The sequence below is a fragment of the Cyrtonyx montezumae genome, unplaced genomic scaffold (assembly GCF_038088225.1).
Source record: "Cyrtonyx montezumae isolate F1298 unplaced genomic scaffold, pur_monq_1.0 scaffold_13, whole genome shotgun sequence".
NCBI classification, from domain to species: Eukaryota; Metazoa; Chordata; class Aves; order Galliformes; family Odontophoridae; genus Cyrtonyx; species Cyrtonyx montezumae.
In genome coordinates, this window is record NW_027071859.1 from 4,641,099 (window position 1) to 4,663,422 (window position 22,324).

General features: G+C 42.4%; 1 protein-coding gene across 17 annotated transcripts in view; it reads right to left on the reverse strand.

The window, feature by feature from the left end:
• Positions 1 to 22,324, reverse strand: part of HMBOX1 (homeobox containing 1) — a 107,791-nt gene that overhangs the window by 58,052 nt on the left and 27,415 nt on the right. For all 17 annotated transcript variants that reach the window (XM_065730506.1, XM_065730518.1, XM_065730513.1 and 14 more), the window contains exon 2: positions 5,350 to 5,433. In XM_065730506.1, coding sequence (XP_065586578.1) covers positions 5,350 to 5,372 — 23 coding nt within the window. In that variant the 5' untranslated portion in view covers positions 5,373 to 5,433. The remainder of the gene's footprint in view (positions 1 to 5,349; positions 5,434 to 22,324) is intronic.

Below are 22,324 nucleotides of genomic sequence, written 5' to 3' on the forward strand. Positions count from 1 at the left end.
GCAAACCTTGCTTTGCAGCAAGGAGTGAAATCAGACTACAAGCTGATCTATCGAGGTTAAACGTCACCAGTTCTGTTTATGAATGCAAAACACTGTCTTATGAATGCAGAACACTGCCATATGCTTTCGATCAAAATGGTGACAGTTAATAAGAGCAGCCTGAAACTTCTGAAAATAAATCCAACGTAATCAAATACTCACCGCTACACAAATTACAGAAGGCAAGCTGGGAGCAGAATATCAACATATCATTTCTTCGGGAAGCTTCAGGATTTTCAGCTAGTTAAAGAATCCCAACCCAGACTCACTTTTTCTACTTAAGCTGTTTTTCCACTCAGCATTCAGTACTCTTCGCTGCTGATAAAATATTTTTTTTACTGGGTGCTGACACACTGGCAGCAAGCAAACCCTAGCAGTTTTGCCACCAATTCCACTTGGGTGAGTAACTTACTGTCCTTTATAGCATCCACTTTACATCTTTGGAAAAGAGAGAGAGAACTCAAGATCAATCTTACAAGGGGAAAACATAATAAAAATGCCAATTATTGCCATAATCCAAGTCTTACAGAAGAGACTGACCTCTGACTAAGCATAGGGCTGGGAGCCAGATACTTCTGAATTCTACTCCAGACTCAGACTGATTCACACCGACACCTATCTGTCTAACCCTAACGTTCCCTACTTGTAAAGTCAGGGCTTCCAACTATTGTTGCAATTCTACAGCACCAAGGCAAGAATTTGAACTGTGATGCTGGATTCAAGGGCGGAATGAGGAACAAGAAGAACTGACACAGAGAGAAAAACCAGAGTGGCAGCTGAGTGCTGAACTGAGACCTAAAGTTGTGACAAGAGCAAAGGAGGAGCTCTTAAATTTGGGAGCTGAACACAAAGCTGTGCATTCTCTGTAACAGAATCGAGGCAGAATTCCTGCGTTTGGACTCAAGTTTCACTGGTCTCTGCAACACAATGAAATATTTTCTTCAGCCCACACAAAGTAACAGCCATTGTGACAAGAAAAGAAGAAAGGAGACACGGACCTAGACATAAACTGGCAAGTCAAACACTTCCATATGTCAAAATTACAGGGGCAGGAATAATGTTGTCTTCTGCTTCCTCTAGAAACCTGCAGAATTCGACCAATCACACATTAAAATCAAGATAGAACCTCAAGTCAACAGTTCCACATCAGCTCACTGGAATATCTAAATGCTGGAAGCACATCTTTCTACAGAACAACCCTCTGTGGCAGGAAAGTAATACCACTTTGGAAACTGAGCTCACAGATAGAGACTAGCCTACAAACAAGGCGGCTTCTGCAAGACCTCAGAGGCTTCCTGCAAGAAGGCAGACCAACTGCTTGGCCAACAGTTGAACAGTTCCTCATCGTCCTATGGGGCTCATCTATAGCACCAGACATGACAAGTTATATGACGTGCTTTAATAGGATCTCATCACCAGGATTTATTTCTAGCACCTCTTTTCCACAAGTAAAGGGAACAATGTACGCATTACAAAAACCTACATTCTTCCTCAGGATCTCTCACTGACAGTAACAACTTTTATAAAAGAGAAATTTGGTAGTTCAGAAAACCAAAATAAAAAATGAGCAAGTAGTAAAATCTTACCTATCCTCTTTTTTGTGTTCAACAACAAAGTAAGTTGTTATTTTTTAACCCCAACAGTCTGTGGGAGTAGTTTCATTGGCACACAGTCTTGGTGAAGACAGACACTGTATTTGGAGTACAACTCCAAAATATATAACAGCAGCTCCTCAAAGAATATAAATTGTAATGGCAAACATGGGCTTCTGGCTACAGTTGCTTCCATATTAGAGTTTCATGTTATTTAAAAGCATTTCAAAAAGAAACACACATCTTATTCATGCTTTTGAAGTAACAGACTTCTCAAGAAGCCTAGATTCCATCTAGGAAGATTTTTGTCTTACGTGACACAGAGAAGACCCAGTTTGCAGGCTAAACGCAAACTCTTTCTTTGCTACTCAGAGCAGGAGGAGAACACCTTGAGACACAAGCCTTGAGGGTACAGATGCTTGAGGGAGTGTGTGCTGACCTGAGAGCATCCAACAAGAGCAGTGGATCCCTTGTGACTCAGGCATTTTATGATTCTACCACTCCTGCAGTAGGGGCTGGGTCCTGCTCCTCTGCCCTCCTGTATAGCTTTGTGGAAATCTCCACAAATCAATTCAGTTCAACACATCAGGAAAATAAATAAACCAACCAACCTTTAGCTACTTTGCTCTGCCTAGGTTAGCAAGATGTGTTAGCTTAAGAGAAGGCTGTGATGATTGCTATCACCAACCCAACAGATGGGGGCTGGCCAATTTGGCTAAAAACAGAGGGAGGCATAAGAGGCACATGGGGAACAAGATTTCTTTTAGTTCCCTTTAGATTGGGTTAGCTGCTGTGAAGTCATGGATTAACTCATCTGGTTTATCTTAAAGTAAAACCAAGGGCTCAGACAGTGTTTCAGTTACAGAAGCTTAAAATGTCAAGTGAACATTTCTAGAGCCACTAGCTATCTACACTGTACCTTGTTGTCAGAAGACAAAGACAAAAATTTAGCTGAAGTCTAAATTTGTTTTTCAGCATGGTTTAATTAATGTGTTTTGAATCACATTTCAGGGAAGCTGGACAGTTAAGGCAGCTCAGCCATACGGTGACTTTCCTAGCCACCATAACCCAATGGTTATTTTTCAGTGTGCTGATTTTGATAGCATTCACATACTCGTTCCTTTCTTTCCACTGTTTTTCATAAACAATAACAAGACATCAGTCTTTTTTTTCATCTGCATTACTCACAGTGATGTCCCTTCCACTCAGCATGCTTTTACTTACTCCAGAGACAGCTCTGTTATAGCTGGCAGTCAGATCCATACACACAGACCTGATAATCTGGGTAAACTTTACAACACAACGTTGAAACTGCCCAGCTTCGTAAAAAAAACAACATATTTTGAGAACTTGAAAATGCAACATAAATACTAATGGTCACATCTCACACATTTAATTAATCCATACTGCTGCAATCCTGTGAAGTACAAGTAATTGCTTCCATCATATTTATGAAGAAACCAGTAGAGAGATATTCACATTGGCTACAGAAGGACTTAGTTTCAGATAAATAAATAATTCTTATGACACCAAAATCAAGTCTCTTGTGTTCACACAATGCAACATATTCCTCTCAAGCACTTGCTCTCATCTGACTGTAGATAAAAATACAGTAGGTAAAATGGTAATTGTCGCCTTTGCTCTTCAGACAGAGGGTGCTGCCCCATGATTGGGATAACCAAACTACTCTTTAACCGTGGCACTTTTAAGAGATTTATCCATGCAAACGAGCCTTCATTTCCACTTGTTTTAAAACCCTGGCCTGAAAACTGAATACACCTCAGATACTACCTTCACCTGCCCTGTGAAGTGTGCCCAGGCATATTTAAACAACAAAAAAAAACGAACAGCTATTACAAACAGAGACACACAAGATGGGTCATGATTTCTCAATGAATTAGAGTTGGTGGGCTGTGAAACTGCTTTTTTTTTTTTAAACTGTTCTTTTCTTTCTCGATATCCATTCATCTATTTAAAAAAGTTATCTATGGTTCAATCTGGAAACTTTACACCCAACTGGGTCATCTTGGCCCATTTCCCATGATTTAAAGCTCTCTAGTCCTGTCCAAATAGTTTCAGCCCAGCTTTCACCCAGGCGAAAATCATTCACCTATACTTTTTATTGTATTCTCAATGACTGTATTAATTGTACATAGACTGGAATCAATGGAGAAAGTGACTGCTTTTGTGATGGAGGGTGGCAGCTGATTAATACCACACATCAACATGCCACAGTGATCCCAAGAAGCAGTAGAATATGATATCCAACTAAAACTGCACAGAGGCAGAACACGTCTGAAATTTGGCTAAAGCACAGGAAATCAAGACTATATAATTTGCTGCTTGGAAATTTATGTTGAAAGTCTGATTCAAAGTTAAGGCTGAAAATCTGTCCTTGTGCTCATTCAAAGCACAGGAGAACTGCAAGATCAGTCTGCAGACTCCACATTACCAACATAATAAAGATGCACAGGGTATTGTGGCCTTACCTCCAGATTTCTCTCATGCTGTGAACCAGATCTTTATGATTTCAAGTATTTAATACTGAAATCCAACGTATTTGCAGCTAAAACAAAGAACAGGAAGCCACTCAGGAGAGTGTCAAAAGGGTAAGAAGCACCAGTTTTGAATGGAAGACTAAGACACCAGCAAAAGAAAATAACCAACTAATGGTCATATCAAGAATCCTAATTGGAAAAGAATATTGGTAGTTTAATTTTCAACATACAAGCACTTCTCCTGTCAGCTGCTACTCTTCACTGTCACTCTCTACATAGAGGTCAGTGCTTGCATTGCCACTTGTATTATGAGTGTCCATGCACTACTTGAATAATCTTCATCCTAGAAATAATCCATCTTGGACTACTATGACTGTATTCACAGCATCCCACTTACAACTTGCACTGGACAAGATTTCTCTTTGTAACTCAGACAGAGGGTACAATCAGAAGCCAAGAGGTTAAAGCATCTAAAGAATCTGACTGCCACTGGACATTTGGTCATGCCTATAAGAGATACAGGGAACACCAACACAGGACTGAACAGCGAGAGGGATGCAGGACAGCACGGTACAGGACAACCACTCCTTTCAGCTTTACAAGCTTCAGACTTTGAATTCATTTGCTTATTGAGAAAAACAGAATGGATATCAATTACATTCAAGATTCATAACAGAAGTCATTTAAAAGAGCAAACTAAAAGGCTCAAATTCAAACATAAGATTTAGATAACTTCAGTTTATACCAGGATTCATGATTCAGCAGTTGTGGCTTGAACCAGCACATTCACTACCAATGTTAGCTATGCTAGGCTTTCTGCCATTGATATACAATGCTACACTTACAGTGTACTCATCTCCCCTCACCAGGTCTGTAGTGATGCCAAATACTTACCTCTCTGGTAACCTTCTACTGTCATGGGGGTGTATGGAGCACTCCATCTTTTAACAGCACACTTCCTCTGATCAAGGCTGAGTTTCAAAGCATTTCATGATTTTCAGAGACACTATCAGCTAGGCCAAGAGAAGAACTGTAACACTACCATTTCCTGGCTTAAATGTTTAGCAAATGCCAAACCAGCTGAACTCTCCAGTTCAGCAAACTGTTGATTATCATTCTAATCATTTCTCTGCATCTTTCAGGCAGAACAGAAAAAATACAATGCTCAAGATACCATCTTTCATCGTTGTTGCGTGATTGTTGTTTTTGCTTGTACTTACACTACTGGAAAAGTTCTGAGCATACTTTACATGGGGATGGGACGTTATAAAGCCTCTTGGGAGTCTTCAGTGTTATTCACCATTCTGTAAGACACAATTAAAAGATACAAAAACTTCAGATAGTTCAGTGAAAGGCAAATTCATTCTGATTTACTGTCTGGTTTACAATTATTCAACCAGCTTACAAAGGGCAACATTCTGGTAGTTTTACCAGGCAGTAGTCCCAAATCACTTGTCATTAGAAAAACACATACACCCCTTCAGGATTCTTCTTGAGCACCCAACCCACCATCTATTAAAAGAGAAGGATATCAAGGATACAGTATATATAATCATGGTTAAGAAAAATGCTCCCTTGAACTACTGCATTTTCTTCTATCCCTTTTCTATTTGTATGTTTTACTGTGTGGACTGTTAAAGCCTTGCCCTTTTTCTTCTCTTTGCCTTGAGTGGGAGATCTGACATGGTGTATGGGAACTGTCAAATCACGGCCTGAACCACTGATTGATCACCTGAGGCAAGCACCAAGCCAGCTGTGGGAGCACAGGTGAAGGCAATGCACCTGTGTGACCAGAGGGGCTGGAGTCTGACTCCACCTCTCCTAGACCCCCTTTAAGGGCTGACCACCACTGGGGAAGGATCTTTCTGGAGATCGCTCCTTTGGAGTTTCCTACCATGAGCCTAGGACGCAGCTGAGCATTATCCTTTATTTTGACTCTCTCCTTCCATCAAGATAATCTTTAACTATACCACCTGCAAAATATTTCAGCTACAATACTATTTGACATTATTCATTCTGTTAACTATACACATGGTTTGCAAAGGACCCAAGGTTTTAAAGTCTAGGAAATTATCCTCTGCATCCAAACACCTCATGGATGAATTCTGCTATCAATGAATGCTTTAAAGATCTAAACAGAGCCTATCAGCTGAATGATCCGAGTCAAAACAGTCAAAACGGATAAAAGAAACTGCAAGTGCTGAATCTGGACATGAATCTGGTATGAATTACTCTTCATAATCTGTACTATCACAGACACTTCAATGTAGATTCCAGGTAGATTCGTAAGGAGAAAGTTGATGTCTGGTAGAGTAATCAGTTCACAGACAAAAATTTAAATTACAATTGATTTCTTTTCGCCACAAGTAAATTAATCTGAGCAATCATTTAGCCTTATGACAGTTACCTACCCTTTTAACTCACAAAAGCTATTAAAAGGATTATTTGGCTAACATCCGCCAAGAGCTCAGAAGACAGGTACTATTGTTCTGGAAAGGAATGACCTCATGGAAGTTTCTTCAGCTAGCTCTCCTGACGTCTTACCTCATAAACTAACAGACTGAAAGTGCTTCATAAGTCAAACTATTAAGCATTAGGAAAGAGAGAGGGAGGATGTTACATCCAGGTAGATGTGGGAAGAACTAGAGAGAGTATTTACATTTCAGGCTATAGGTGAACATGAGCTGGAATAGAAAACACGAGTAGAGCAGTAAGGGGAAGTGCACTGAATAATTTACTCTGCTCTGTAATCATCCATAATACCAGCACCCACGCTTTGTGGATGAACAAATGCTGGCTGCTGTCATTGTTAAGCATGTTCCAGATGCTACAGCATGGCTCTTCCTCTACCACACCACAGGATTTGCTGATGGCTTGGAGGAAGATCAGCACATATTCCAGACAGAGTTCACCGTGCATAAACAGACTGTACCAGGCTCACTAGATTATTTATATGGCTTTTTTCTTTTCTTTTCTTGTGAAAAGCTTTGGAATCTGCCTGGACGCCTACCTGTGCAACCTGGACTAGGGAGCTGCTTTGGCTAGGGGTAGGGCTAGATCATCTCTGGAGGTCCCTTCCAACCCCTACAATTCTGTGATTAACTCAGGACTAGACTGCACAGACCTTTCCAGAAGTAGTGGCTGGCAGCTTCTGGACATCAACTTTCACTTGGGGTTTACAGCTCACCCAGGTGTGACAAAAGAAATACAGTGTTTTGGGAGAGGGGAACTTTTGAGAGACAGCTGTTTCCATTTCAATAATTCCCAGAATCACAGGAGTTGGAAGGGGCTTCAAAAAAATCACTGAGTCCAAATCCTCTGCTAAAGCAGTTCCCTACAATAGGTCACACAGGTCGGTGTTCAGATAGGTTTTGAATACATCCATAGATGGAGACTCTACCACCTCTATGGGCAATATGTTCCACTGCTCTATCACCCTTACCATCAAGAAGTTCTTCTGCATATTAGTATGGAACTTCCCATATTCAAGTTATAAGCTATTACTTGTCGTATTGCTACATACCACTGAGAAGAGCCTGGCCTCGTTCATTTGCCTCCCACCTCCCTTTAGATATTTAAAAACACTGATCAGATCCTCTCTGTCTTCTTTTCCCCAGGTCTCTCAGCCTTTCCTCATACAGGAGGTGCTCCAGGCCCTTCATCATCTTTGTGGCCCTCCCCGTGCCACTTACCCCTAATTTCTTACTCTTAGGGATGCACCAATCTTGAGTTTGGAAGAAGTGGTATTTAAGCACCAACCAGCTCTCATGGGCCCCCTTACCTTCTAACACTCTAGCCCAAAGGATACCTCCAAGCAGGTCTTTGAAGAAGTCAAAGCTGGTTCTCCTGAAGCCCAGGGCAGCTATTCTACTTATTACTCTGTTTCTTCCACATGAGATCTTGAACTCCATCATCTTGTTATCACTGCATCCTAAGCTTCCCCCGGTAAACACATCCCTGACTAGACCTCCCTTGTTAGTAAGAACAAGGTCAAGTAGCACACCCCTCCTCATTGGCTCCTCCACCACCTGCACCAGAAAGTTACCCCTAAAGCACTGCAAGAACCACCTGGATCTTGTGTGCTTATCGACAAATAACGGATGATTAAACCTCTCTATGAGAACCAGTGCTGAGGATAGCAATGCTACTTCCAGCTGTTTGTACAAGGCTTCATCCATCTCTACCTATGATCAAGTGGCTTGTATAGTACACACCCACAACAGTGTCACCTATGTTAGGCTGCCCCTTAATTCTTACCTACAAGGTCTCCCCCAGCTTGCCTCGCCACCCTGTCTTTCCTAAAGAGGACAGCCATTCATGACAGCATTCTAGTCATGTAAGCTATCCCTCCAAGTCTCTGTGACTGCAATGAGATCATGGTCCTGTGACTGCACGCAGATCTGTAGTTCTTCCTGTTTATTTCCTATGCTGCATGCATTGGTATAAAGCACTTCAGGGAAGCAGAGGGTGCAGGTATCTCTAGAGGGATGCATGAAGGTTTAAGCCAGGCTATTGATAAAAGCTTTCTTCTTTGAGAAGTCCTCACAAGATCCAATTGAGAGGCTTTTCTCCACAGATTACTAAAAAGGCAGCATTACCAGGCCCCTCTGTGTCACAAGAAACTCCATCCCCTTCCCCCACTGAATCTAGTTTAAAGCTTCACTAATCGATCCAGCCAGCTTGCTCCCCAGAACACTTCTGCCCCATCTGCTCAGTCGCATTCTGTCTGATGGCCACATATCTGGTCTCTCAACATCCCGCTCAAGATCGCAGTACCTAAATCCTTGATGATCCCAACTTCATCCCCTCAGCCAGTAATGCACCTGTATCTATCCTTCTCCTTCTTTCCAGGACCCAGCCGCCAGTCAGGAGGACAGAGGACAACACTACTTGTGATCCCAATCCCTTTAGTATCTTCCCAAGGGATGCAAAGTCCCTTTTAAATACTATGTAGTTTCCTTGTTGCAGCCTCCCATGGCCCTACTTGAATGACAACAAGCAGACAGTAGTAGTCTTCTTGTTTTATCTGATGTGGTACAGTCTCCTTAACATCTCAGACACGTGCCCCTGGAAGACAGCAAACTTCTCTGGAGAGGTTTTACCTGGGTGGAGAAATGGGGCCCACCAGTGCCTCTCAGGAAGGAGTCCCCAATTACTAAGACTCTTAGCCCTTCTTTGGTGGCAACTGCAATTCCTCTGGCCCACATCTAGGTTCTGAGTTGCCATATTCTTCCTACATAAGAAAAGAACACCAAGAGCAATATCAGACAGGATGGACCATTCCAGCAGACCACAGGCCACGCTGTGGCCTAGGAAAGAAACCATGACACTGGAGAACTGATGGATGGAAAAGACAGATGGACAAGTCCCTGAAGTCATCCACCCCAAAACCTTTCAGCATAGTTCTACACCACTAGACACTCCTCCACTAAATCTCTTAGCAGTATTGAAAACATTTTCCATGAAGCAGTCACAAAAAAAAATGAGATCATGCAGTTGACTTATTGCCAAATTTTGAGTTTAATAGAGAGAACTGTTTTGTTTTCCAAAGAGGAAGAAATTAAATTTAAATAGACATAAACTTTCTGAAGGTCAGAGAGGCTAACGACAGAGAACTGAATTCCTCAGAGAAAGGCTTGCTTTGAGGGTGACAAGTGTGGAAGAACCAAAGAAAAAAAACTCACAAAGGAAAAGAAAGTTCACTTTCCATCACCATGAAACATAGAATTAAAACTGGAACACGACAGAGCCAAAGAAAAGGCAGCAGTAATTCAGGTGTGAGATGACAAAGGCAGGACAATGATTTTAGTGATACTAATGGAAGAGGAAAAAAAAAAAAAAATGGTCCAGGCTTCTAATGTTTCAAATGAAGAGCTTTTAGGATGCAGCCCAGATTTGGGATGTGAACAGACGAGGGAGAAGGAACTTTTCCAAGATACTCCAGATCTCTAAGTGCAGATAAAGGATATAAATGACAGAGCAGAAATAAATGAGAGCTCACAAGTAAACAGGAGAAATTCTCAGTTTTTGCTTTGTTTGAGGTTGAGGCAGCAGTGCTACACTCTGGCTGCAATCACAGACTGTCAAAGTAAAAGCCAAACTGTAAGGCAGGTAAGGGAATCCTAAGGTCTGCATCGGACCTGGGGTTGTGAAAGCAAATGAAGTTAAACAGAAAGGAGAGGAAACCAGTGTTTCCTATGCCTGCTGCCAGAACAGAATGACAGCTAGCGAGAAGAGTTAGAAATAGCCTTTGGTCTAAAGTTCAGAGGCACAGAAACACCCTCCCTCCCCTGCATCCACAGAAAGATTGCTTAAATGGTTTCCTGATTCAGGGTTCATCAGACAAATAACAAGCAACCCATCACCTATAATTTTAGGAAGAATTTCATTCCAGAACAGGGTAACTGCAACCAACATTCTTAGAATTATCACTCTCTTTCCCTCTAAACCAAATAGCATAAACCAAAGCAACAAACCCCGTTTGATCACAGCAGCAAAACAGGTGTTGCCACAATCTATAGTTGATATGTGAGTAAGGACTCACAAACCTTTGCCCTTTTCGCATTATTCATTAAATAATTTATCTGCTAACGCAGGGGAAACACTACCAGTTCCATTCCTTTCTGGAACAGATAATAAAAAATTCAATATTAATATGGAAATCATGGCCACAGTTGTAGAATCAGATGTAATGAACAATCTTGTCCCCGGCTTAAGTTGCTATAAAGGAAGCTTAAATTTACAATGGATGAGCCTTAGTGGCATTCTGTTTTTCAGATATTAAAAATCTCATTTTCTCAGTGCCAAGGACAAGTGGATGTGTGAAGCAGTGGAGTATCAACTCCGCATTTGTCTCACTTGACATGAAATCATTCTCATTTTAGTTTAGATTTTTAATATATTCTTGGGATCCACTTCAGTTTTCTTCGTTCCTCACTGTATGCAATTAGATATTTTGAAGTACAGTTCACCCTCATCCACAGCACTCTGCAGAAGGCAAGGAGGAAGTCACTTGGTAAAGATGAGGCTCATGTAACTTATTTGGAAAAAGAAATTGATTTTCCTTTTTAATTTCTGAGTGAGTCACATAGTAAAAAATAACACCACCACTTTGTATTTCACTAATACCTTCCTTGCTAAGTTCTTAAAAAGAGCTTTGCAAATAAATTAAAAGCTTTCTGTCCTTGAGAAAGGGGAACATCACCATTTTATCACAAATAAAACATGAACGGAGGGGCTAAATTCTTGGCTTCCAACCACACCAGATAGTATCAGTGATGTCTGCCTGAGGACAGACCCCAGGCTACTGTGCTACCAGCTACTGAAATGCTGGAGAACCAATTTCAGTTTGCTCTCCTATCTGTTGTGCTGGATGGTGAAAGAAAAGGAGCACGTTCAGCCTCACTCCTGAACTCCTAATAAAGGCAGATTCCCAACCCTGTGCATGGTTGCAAACCAACCCTCTCCTAGGGGTAACAGGATACTTAAGTCCTTTACTTAGAGGACAAGTAGATTAAGCTCAGTAGGAACTGTTAGGTCTACCATGTATGTGTGCACCCATGCATATGTATGTGTCTATAAGTGTGGACCATTACATTCCAGTTACTTCACCTTGTCTATCCTGAAGCCACTGCAAAGTACAACAAATCTGTGTCCAGAAAACACCTTGCTTCATAGACAGAAGAGTCCAAGGAGCCATCATTCTCTCAGCAGCTCATTCTAGTGGTTCACTGCTCTCCCCATTAAAAGCATTCACTTGATTTCTACTTTGAACACGTATAGCTTCAGATTCCAGCTAATAGTTCCTGTTAAGCCTCTCTGGCTAGCTTTGAGCCCTTTATTTTTGGGAGCTGTTCAGATAGGCTGTTGTTTATCCAATGCTTTTAAAACTTCACATACCATACTTGTATCAAAACTGAAAATTCATCTGGGTGCATGCACAAAAGTAGGACTAGCATCCAAAATACTAAAGCTAATCTAGGACTCTCTAGCCCATTTTCCCAAAATAGGTCTATTAGGAAAAAAATATACTCTGCCATATGACTCAAAGATGTGTTACACTTGTGGCCTGGAAAGCAAGGTTAAGAACCTTCTCTCTGGGACCTGTCACCTCCTGAGCGTGCACTGTAGCCTGGCAGTGTGCAGCATTCAGTTTCACATGGTCACTGTACTGCAACATCAAGAGAAGAGCTGCCTTTCAGGCCCCTAGGCTCTAATTTACTTTAATATTATTGCTTTAAGCCAGTGCTCAGCGTATCCTGAGCAAAGTCTTAGCAGATCTTGAAAAAAGGGCACAATTAGCTGTGGTCAAGAACCATTGCTAAACACAGCAGCCACTGCATCTGCTGCAGTTTCCTTCTGGGTTACCTCAAGCTGCAAGCTTACGCAGAGGACATTGGCTTTAGACAAGGTAACGTGGCACAAATTGTTATGGCAGAGACATTATCTCAAGGAACACTCTGTGCCATTCTAACCACAGAATGGTTGAGGTTGGAAAGGACTCAAGGAGGTCACCTCCAACCCTGCTCTGCTCGAGCAGTCCTACCTACAGCTGTGTGCCCAGGACCATGCCCAGTTAGATACTGAGTATCCTCAAGGATGGAAATTCCACCAGCTCTCTGGGCAACCTGGGCCCATAAATCAAGAAGAAGTCAAAGGGAGCAAGAAAGCATACTTTTCACAAACAAAAATTACTTTAGAATCTGCTCAGAAGTTACCTTCAACAAACTGGTTTAATCTTACCAGACTGAGTTGGCTTAAATCCTTTACACTACACAATGTAAGAGAAAATATTATTTTGGGATGATGGTGAGGGAAAAGAGCAGCATCTCGCCAAGTTTACTGTAAAGACTGTGATCCCCTCCTTCCTCAGACTACTAACTGAAGGGAAACCACCAAAACAAGCCTTTTCCCCTTTAGAAAACACATGCCTCGATCTTATGATAACGAAAGCAACAGTTGGTGTGCTTAAAAAAGAAAGTAAACCACTGCTTCCACAAAATGCCCTGCAGTTGATCCCCACAAAACAAAAGGCCATTATTTCTCTTTCCTTTTCCTTTCCCAATCCCACACAAGAAAGGAATCCTTAACCAAGCAGAGTGGAATTGCCTAGATAGCAAGCTGCACGCCAGGCTCCGTTTCAAAGCAAACTGGTAAACGATGCTCTCCACCAAAAGACTGCAGCGACAGAACCACAGCTTTCTGAACTCCCCCAGAAACACAGAGAAGTTCACCTGTATTGCACTGAAAGGACCCCAAGCTCTTCCAGTATTCCCAGGGAAGCGTTAGAAGCAATGCAGTTGCAGTAGAAAGAAATAGTTTAGTGCTGCTTTGTCCTTGATGGCAGCTGGAAAATGAAATGCTCAAGATACATCTCCAGACACGTTCTAGCAGAGAACCCCAGGTTTTATTTTCATTATTGCTAACAAATGAGATTCAGACCTTCACGTCCCAAACACCTACACTGTTGTATCTTCTGAATTCTATTACTTTACCCTCTCCAAGCACGTCTGAAAACTTGCCTGGGACTAGAGATCAGAAATGACCTGGCCTTGCTGTCTTAATTACGAGTCAATCTGTGTAGCAGAAGAATGACACAAGACACAGTCTCATGTCTAACAGCGATGTCCAACAGCTGCTATAAAGACTATTGTCTCAATGGCCAAATAGATCATTCATCTACTTGGAGCAATTCAACTGGGCATCGAAATGGGTAAGGATGAGTGAGATGGTCAAGCAAGAGGGAGAATTTTAAGGAGAGGCAACTCGCAGTAGAGTGGTTCAGTCAAAGGACTTTTGAGTCTTGAAACAGAACAGAAGCTGTCACAGAATCAGTAACTACATGGCAGAAGGCAGCAAGCAAGAGCAAGGAGCTGCAGCAGAAGTCCAGTCCCAGCTAGTTCCTATAAATCTCCAGTGAGCAAGGCATAACCTAAAGTACAATCAAGATTTAAAGCATCTGCACGCCAACCGTACGGATTATATCTTGAACTCTTTGGACACACATGGTTATATATGTTAATCTGGACAGCTCTGTGGATGGGGGATTGCCAAATTTGAGTCCAAGTCTGGGCCAACTGTACAGTAGATAAGGGGCTCATTCAAAAAAGATCTCAATTAGCAGTAATTACCTTAAAAGATTTCTGTTGCAAACACAGTGACGTAGTAGCGATGGATATGCTGACTGAAATGAGATCCTGTATTGCCAAGCATGTCTGCTTAGTGCAAGTACTCCTCCACTGCAGGATACATCCCACGTGCACACCTCTGCTTACCAAGGCTCATGAGCCACACTCACCTGCAGCCCACTCCTCTATGGTTACGTCCGTAACAATGCCACAGCAAAGCTCCTCACCACACGGGCCTGCTCAAATGGATCACACCTCAGCACACTGCGGAAGCACTGGACAACCTGAAGTGCCCAAGGCTGCCATTTCTCTCAGCCAGCCTGCACCAAGGATGGGTTTTGGCACAGAGGAACAGCTCAGTCTGTTTGACTGCAACTTGCATGACGCAGAACAGGCATGCTATGCCTGACAGTGCACACCAGGAACAAAAGAGAAAGTATTGCTATTACAGTCTCCAAATCTTCCTTTTTAGCAGAATTCCAGAATTTGTACTTGGTATCAGGTCACCTGGCAGAGGGAGATTAATTAACTGCGGGACAGGGGTACAGCAGACCCCTGGCAGGCACAGGAAACTGCCACTACAAGATCCTATGTGAATACGAAGTGCCCAAAGCAAGACACTTGTGTATTCAGCTGAACAACCTACGCCCCAGTCGCTGACCTAACAAAAGAAACCAGAAGTTTATCTGCTGATCATTAGTACCAGGAATGGACATGGAAGCAAAAAAAAAAAAAAATCTAATGTCTAATAATGTCTCAGTTTTGCATTGCTGCATGGCACAGAAAAGTATAAAGATGAACATGGTGTCACTCAGGAAACACATAAAAGTCTGAACTGTCTTTAACAGGTTTTAGATTTAAAAATCACTTAACAACCAATTACTTATTCTAAACAGCAAGAAGACCACGTGCAGTACCAACAAGCAACACGTTAGCAACTTTACTAAATAATTACGTTCTAAAAGCTTTGTGAGCTCTCAGTGATTTGTAATAAAGTGAGCACGCAAACCTTTTCCATCCCTGAATAAGTTTGCATAAAATCACTTTTCCCTCTTCTTCCTCTCGGCATGCTCAGATTTTTATCAGGTCCATCTGTAAGGGTAGCATCCACAACTTTCTTTTTCACGTGCTCTGACAGAAAGTCTGTGTGGCTCTTCCACTCCCACAGAGGTACACAGCTCAGCAGATGCAAGTGAAAGGGCCGTGTTTCTGTCCCAGGTAACGCTGTGCTCTGGCAGCTTTATTCTCTTGGTACTCCACCTTGCTTCTCGTCGCTGATTAGTTTAAAAGACGGGGAGATGGACTTGGACCAGCACACTGCCAGCCCTAAGTGCTCTGGTTCCACTGGTGTTACTAAAACTAAAAGGGGATGTTTAGCAGCATGCTTGCATAATTTCAGAATCCAGGAGGCGTTGTTGTTTGGGACAGCATGCTGGCAAAGCAACAGCATCTCTAACCATGAAAAGGAAGGTGTTTTTCAATTTACTTGCTGCCTGAAGGAGAGCAAGGGAGCTGAAGAGTCCAAGCCTTACTGCTAGAAGTTCGCCCTGCACATAATCCCACACTCATGCTTCTGTCCAGTACGCAAAATAATAACTAAGCATCCATCAGAAAAGCAGCAAACATCAAGTCAATGCTTGACTTGCAATTCCCTTCCCTTATCCATCCTCAGCTGCAAGAGTATCACCAAAATTGGAATCATTTGTTGGTTAAATATTATTCTTGCAAAGACCTTCTTCTGCTTACCACATTAACAGGGATTGATACCAGTGACTGTCTGGAACACTGCTTAACAGTGCTAATAGCAGAGTTCCAAGAAATCGGTAGTTTGGCAGCAATTAAGAAATATGTGCTCATACTTGCTAAACCTGTAATCCATGTTTTCCCTTTTTTTTTTTCCTCACCATAATAACTGGTTTAAATTCAGTGCGAATGATTCAGTCAGTGCAGGTTTACTTGCTTTATTTATTTATTGCACTTTGAATCCACTCTGAATGACATCTTACAGATGTCACAGAGGAGGGAGACACAACCTGGCCTTCTAAAGGACAGCCAGCCCATCAGATGCAGCACCTCCAGTAATTTTGTTGTAACTTAAACACCTCCATGGCCTGGCAATTCCAATAAGCAGCAGGTATGGGCAGACACTTACCCAACCTGTATTCTAGTGCTTCTTGCTCTCAAGGATGGGCTCACGTCAAAAAAGACCAATCCAGGGGACTTTAAGACATTCTTCAAGAAGGTTTGCTGCCACACCACAACCCAACAGAGGAACCTCCTTTGTTGCTCCCCCCTAACCCAGCTGAGAAGTACCTCTGCATGGCACAAGCCACACTTGGGAGAAAGGAGTATGTAGATCTTGGTGCACTTTGCTTAAAAACACAAAATCCCCTTACTTTGAGGCTCTGAGTACAAATGCCTCCAATTGTGTTGATGCAGACCTCTCCTGGAACTCACGACCTTTGCAGCAGACACAGAGGAATTAACCCAGGTTTGGGCAAGCTGCGTTTTCCAGAGAGCACCATGCAGGGCAGTCGGGGCCATCGAGGCTCCGTGCTCCACCTAGTCCGGAAACCAAAGCTTGTCAGCGAAAGAAAGCCTTGACCACAGATGCAGAACTCTGGCAGGTGGCTGGTGACGCACACAAGGTAACTGGGAAGGAGGTAAGCAGAAGCACAGATGACACAGGAAGCTTTGGGACAGCACTGTAGGATTACTGCAGCGAAACTTTTCTAAATATATCTGCAGTGCAAAGTAGGTGGGTCAGAACATACCTCCAAGAGAAATCCATATTTGGAACCACAGCCCAAGCGGCAAGCTATACGTTCAAAGCAGGTATAAACACAGCACAAGGGCTTCAAGCAAGAACACTTGAAGGTTTTGGAGTCTCCCTTCTCTCTCACTGCCTCCTCTCCCCTCACATACATATTCAGATGAAAGTACAATGCAAGTCTGCAAAGTGATACACCTTGTAGGAAACAGGCCAGAAAACCAAACAGCTGCACAGAGAGGTGAACTGACCTCCACAGTACTGAATGAAATTATTCAGGAATGAAATCGAGACTGAGCCACTGCACTAAAGCCTCTTTACCTGTGACAGCATTGGGAATCAGCAACTCATTTCATGTGCGACGTGAGCTGTAAGCAGGGAGCTGGTCATGTCCAGAAAGCAGTGTTCACAAAGCTATATGAAACTGAATGCTAGCCCCAGGATCAAGAATCTAACACCAACACTCCGAAAAGTGAATGAACGTTACTGGACTGTGGTAGTTCTGCTGAATTCTCTTAGAGAGGGAAATCCAGCTTCAGCTGTGGGGATATATTGGGATATATTGGAAGTGTTGATAAAAGCCAAAATTGCAGAACATCTAGAAATGCATAATTTAGTAGAGGACATCCAGTACAGATTCATAAAAGGAAGGTCGTGCCTGACAAATCTGCTGAAATCCGTTTTATTATACGACCAAATCGTTAGGTTAGACAAGAGTGAAACAGTGGACATAAGTTATCAGTATCTCAGGAAAGCATTTGATTTTGTACCATTCATACTGATTTACAAAGTCGTAAAGCATCATCCACGGAAAAGGACTGAAACGGATTAAAGAACATTTTTGGGATAGGAACCAAAGTAACCCAGTGAGCAGGAGGAACCTGAAAGAGAGGTATAAAGGTCATAAAAGCAGGCTTGGTGAATGGTAAAACAGCTGCTCAGCCACTATTTTAGAGCCAAGAATACTTGAATCTGGTGACACAGCTACAGAGGTGTATTTCTGCAGGCTGTTAAACAAGCAGGAAAAATGGGGTGCAGTGAGATGAACAAGTCAGGTCTGCCATCCAAAACAATGATACGAGAGGTGCAGAACAACCTGTGGGACTCAGTGCTACTGGAGGTGATGTGTGGAAGGACCTGCTGGCTGGGAACCGCGTCCACTTCTAAGAGGGTTCCATAACTTCATAGGCATTAATGAAATCTGCAGCTATGCATGTTGCGATGATATGGGTAATTAAATCAGAAGCTTCTGGGAATCAAGCTGATAGCCTGAAAGGGTCAAAAAGAAAACTCCTCTTGTACTTAATTACATGACTAGCTTCGCAAGCTGGATAGGTGCATTAACTGCCTAGCACTGACCACAGCCGGACATCCAACCCCACGTTAAGTGAACCTCCACAAAGACCCAGCTTGACTGCCCAGGAACATCGCTGTGATTTCGTGTAGGACACACCAAAAGTATCCTACAGTGCCACGGGCCTGCAGGAAACCAGTCCTGTATAGTTTCAGATAAAAGCACTACCAGTTATTGTGAGATGTTCAGCGGGGTGTCAGTAATATCATCTCATGAAAACCGTTTACTCTCATCTCTGGGAGACTCGAACCGAGCTCAGCGCCTTGATGACAAGGCAAGAAGTTTTTATCCTTGTATTATCTTTCCTAAGAGAGAAGCGAATCTTTACAACGCCCTTACGAGCTGGGGTAATATCCTCCAAGATAACCGAGCCACAGCAACACGCTACTGGGCTCAAGGTCACCTGCAACAAAGATGGGAACAGAGCGTGGATCTTCTGATCCCCACACTTGTGCCCTGAATACCAGGGCACAGTGCCGCTGCCGCCACCTGTGGGGACAGCCTTTCAGCCTTCAAGGCTGTCAAAACCCAGCAGCTTTTATAAGCACTAAAATTCACTTTAAATAAACTTTAGCTTGAAAAAAAAAAAAGAAAAAAGTTACGGGAGAACAAGTGGACTCCTGCGACACCAGAACTCTTCAATGCACAAAGCACCTTTCATCTCACTGTTCTACACGGCACCTTTAAATATTCTTCTACATAAAGGCATGATATGCAAGAGCAAAAGAATAACTGAGAAACAGTAATCCCTAACAGATCAACTGTGCTTTATCTACACAGATTCCGCTTCCATAAAAGCGCAGAGGAAAGAGGGGGGGAAGGAAAGAAGAGTACATTCGTATTGTTTTCTGAAGCTTAAAATAACCACAAAGTGAGAAAAATCAAAGCTGTTCCATAGAACAACTAGAAAAAAAACGTCGCACTGAGCATTTGAGAAAGACAGCAAATGGCAGAAGATGGAATTAGAGATTTTGAGAGTGCTATGGTCACTGTGCTTAGATCCTAAATTTGGTCTGTACTGAAACCAGTGTGGTTTAAACGGGAAGCATCTGCTAGAATGTATGTGCCCCATATATAATTATAGCTGTCACTGGCAGCAGAGGCTGCAGTTATGGCTACCATTACATACTCCATTTTCACTTGCTAACTTCTCTGAAAACTTTATTTCTTCAAATATAATGCAACAGAACAGACAACTTGTGGAGGAAACTTGTTAACTGAGGGACACAGAGCGCAAAGGGGAGGGAAGAATTAGATAAAAATCATCCATACTGAAGACAGGCAGGGTTGCCATCAATTTATTCTTGCAGCTGATTGATCATGGAGTTTTTCCTTTTGCAGAAATAAGCACAAAATGTTTAACCTGGTGTAGTTTCTGAACCAAGCAACAATTACACTTAGTCCAAACCCAGGTCGTTTGATGCTGGGGGAATCAGCATGGAAGTGGAAAACAAACACAGCACGTTAAACCTTCATTTACTCTTCACACTCAGACACCACATGAGCTACTCCTGCCCTGCTCCCCAGATGTCACAATCAGGGTTTGTGTGAGTCCTTTCCTCTCAACCCACAGCCCCCTTAACCAAAGAGCTACCTGCCACAGCACTGCTTATTTCCTAAAACCATCTGCACAAGTGTTTTCCTGGAGCTGCCCCCAGCTCCCTTCCTTTCCACGTGGTCAGCCCAAGGTACCCACTTGCTCCTTTCCAAAGGAGTCAGGCACCCACCAGCTCACACAGCAGTTCAAAAGGCGTCAGCTCAGAGCAAGGTAGACTTGCCTTCAAAGCTGCAGACCATGCTGTTGCACAGTGATAACACAATGAACAGAAACCAGCTGAAGAATTATTCCAGCCTGGACTTTCATCATTTCTAGGCAAGACTTTCTGCTGCTCGCTCTCCATGCTCCAACCCACACTTTTCAAGGATTGGGGAAGAGTCTTTATAACCCACCATGCAGATGTCCAGAGGTTTCCATTGTTTATTTTTAAATATTTTTATGTAAAGACACACACAATTTATTTTAAACCTAAACTACACAGAATCTATTCACCTCATTTCATTCAGCCCCACCCCTCAAAAAAGAGCTGTTAGAAAAGAAAACAAACCCAGGACCCTCAGAGTTCCACACACGTGTGTGCAATTCAGGCATGAATTGTAGCTCAGATGGTTACTGATTTTAAAAAGTCATAACATTTTCTGCTACACTTCTGTCCTATTGCCAGCTGTGGTATACATGATGAGGCAGAGCCCTCCCAAAGGTGCTTCAAGATGCGTGGTTTGGACATCACAGGTGGGAACCACACCTTCCCCCCTTTATGTCCCCCTGCCTTTGCCAAAAGATTGCTGCAACACAAATTGCTTAGCTAGTTTCTAACAATAAACACCCAAAAAGGTCTGTGACATGATGGACTGTGTACTGGTGATACCAACAAGTGGCAATGCCAGCAATAAGCTGCTTTTAATTCAGCCTGTAATTGTAAGAACAATGAAAGAAAAATGGTTCTGAACTCACTCACACATTACATGGGATTTGATGATGAGCTTTTAGATGGCCTTCCTTAAGTGCACATACATTGCTCAAATGCAAATACAGTCCAAGCAGAGGTGTACACACCAAAATTAAGAGGGGAATTAATGTTAAGCCATTCCTATGAAGACTTTCAGGCCCCTCAGGCTCATCTCATTCTTTTGCTTTCAGCTGCAAAGGTAATATCTTCTCATCTAAGAACTGAAAGTTTGGGAACAAGTTACTCAAGTATCCAAGTTAGGAAAATTGGACCTCCACCAGAGGACTGGCGGATACATAAATCAACACATCAGTCCTAAAATATAAAAGCTACTGTTTAATGCAATATGCCAAAAATAAAATGTGAGTTCCTCTAGACAGTCTGCAACAAGCAATTATCTAAAAAACAATTTTTCACAAAGTTCTGCACATTCTTGCTGACTAACAATTCCGCTGCCAAGCACAGGAGACAGTAGAACGATTTTTTTTCTTCCTTTTTACAGTTAGTTCTAAGAATATTATCCAAAGTACTGGCTTACAAAAAGGGGTACTTCTAACTTCAGGTTTTTTATGCAAACCTTTACCATTCTTTGCATCAGGTTGATAAGGCAGACTTATCGGCTCCATCAAAGCTCGTCGCTATCTGCATGAGCACGCTGTCTCTTAAGCCACTGTAACCCCACACTTGAGCATGGCTTACTGTTGCAGAGAGCCACGTTCCCACATCACTGGAAGACCTCCTGGAAGGCTTTCCAAAGTTCCAGCAGTAGCACTGCTGCAAGATCCTCTGGTGAAGAAAACCCAGCAGCAGTGTCTGAGGCTGCTTAGAGACCATCAACTTCTCCAACTCTTCCTCAGCTTCCACATTTCCTAACCACTTATGGGATGCCAGTGAATGTAAATTTGCTGCACACAGCAGCTATGAACTGTCTCCCATCAAAATGGGTTGAACTTCCAACGTTCACTTTGTATTAAAAAAGTCAGATTTTGTTTAGCTAGATACAACGGAAAGGATGACAAGTACCCATAAGGGATTAGATATCAAGTCAGAAAAGTATCTAAAAAAGAACAAAAAACCCCCTCCTTTAAAAGCAAAATCTTTGAGGAAAAAAAGCCAACAACAAAGCATTGAGCTTGGTGCATACCATGACATACTGTGCACACTATGACACTCATCTGGAAACCTCACAAAACTCTTTTAAGATGTTAGCAAGCAATTGGAGTGAGAGAAGTTATGGCCCAATATTACCTAAGCCTCAAACTCAGGACTCTTTGCTCTAGAAAATTACATTATATTGTATTAGTATAACCTCCTCCCCTGTTGCTTTATGGTAGCATAAAGGTGCTTTTATTGCTACTCCTACAGAAACAGGGAACAAGTATAGTGAAGTAAGAAATCCTTCTCTATGTCAACATTGTCTCCTGTGCAATTTTACTG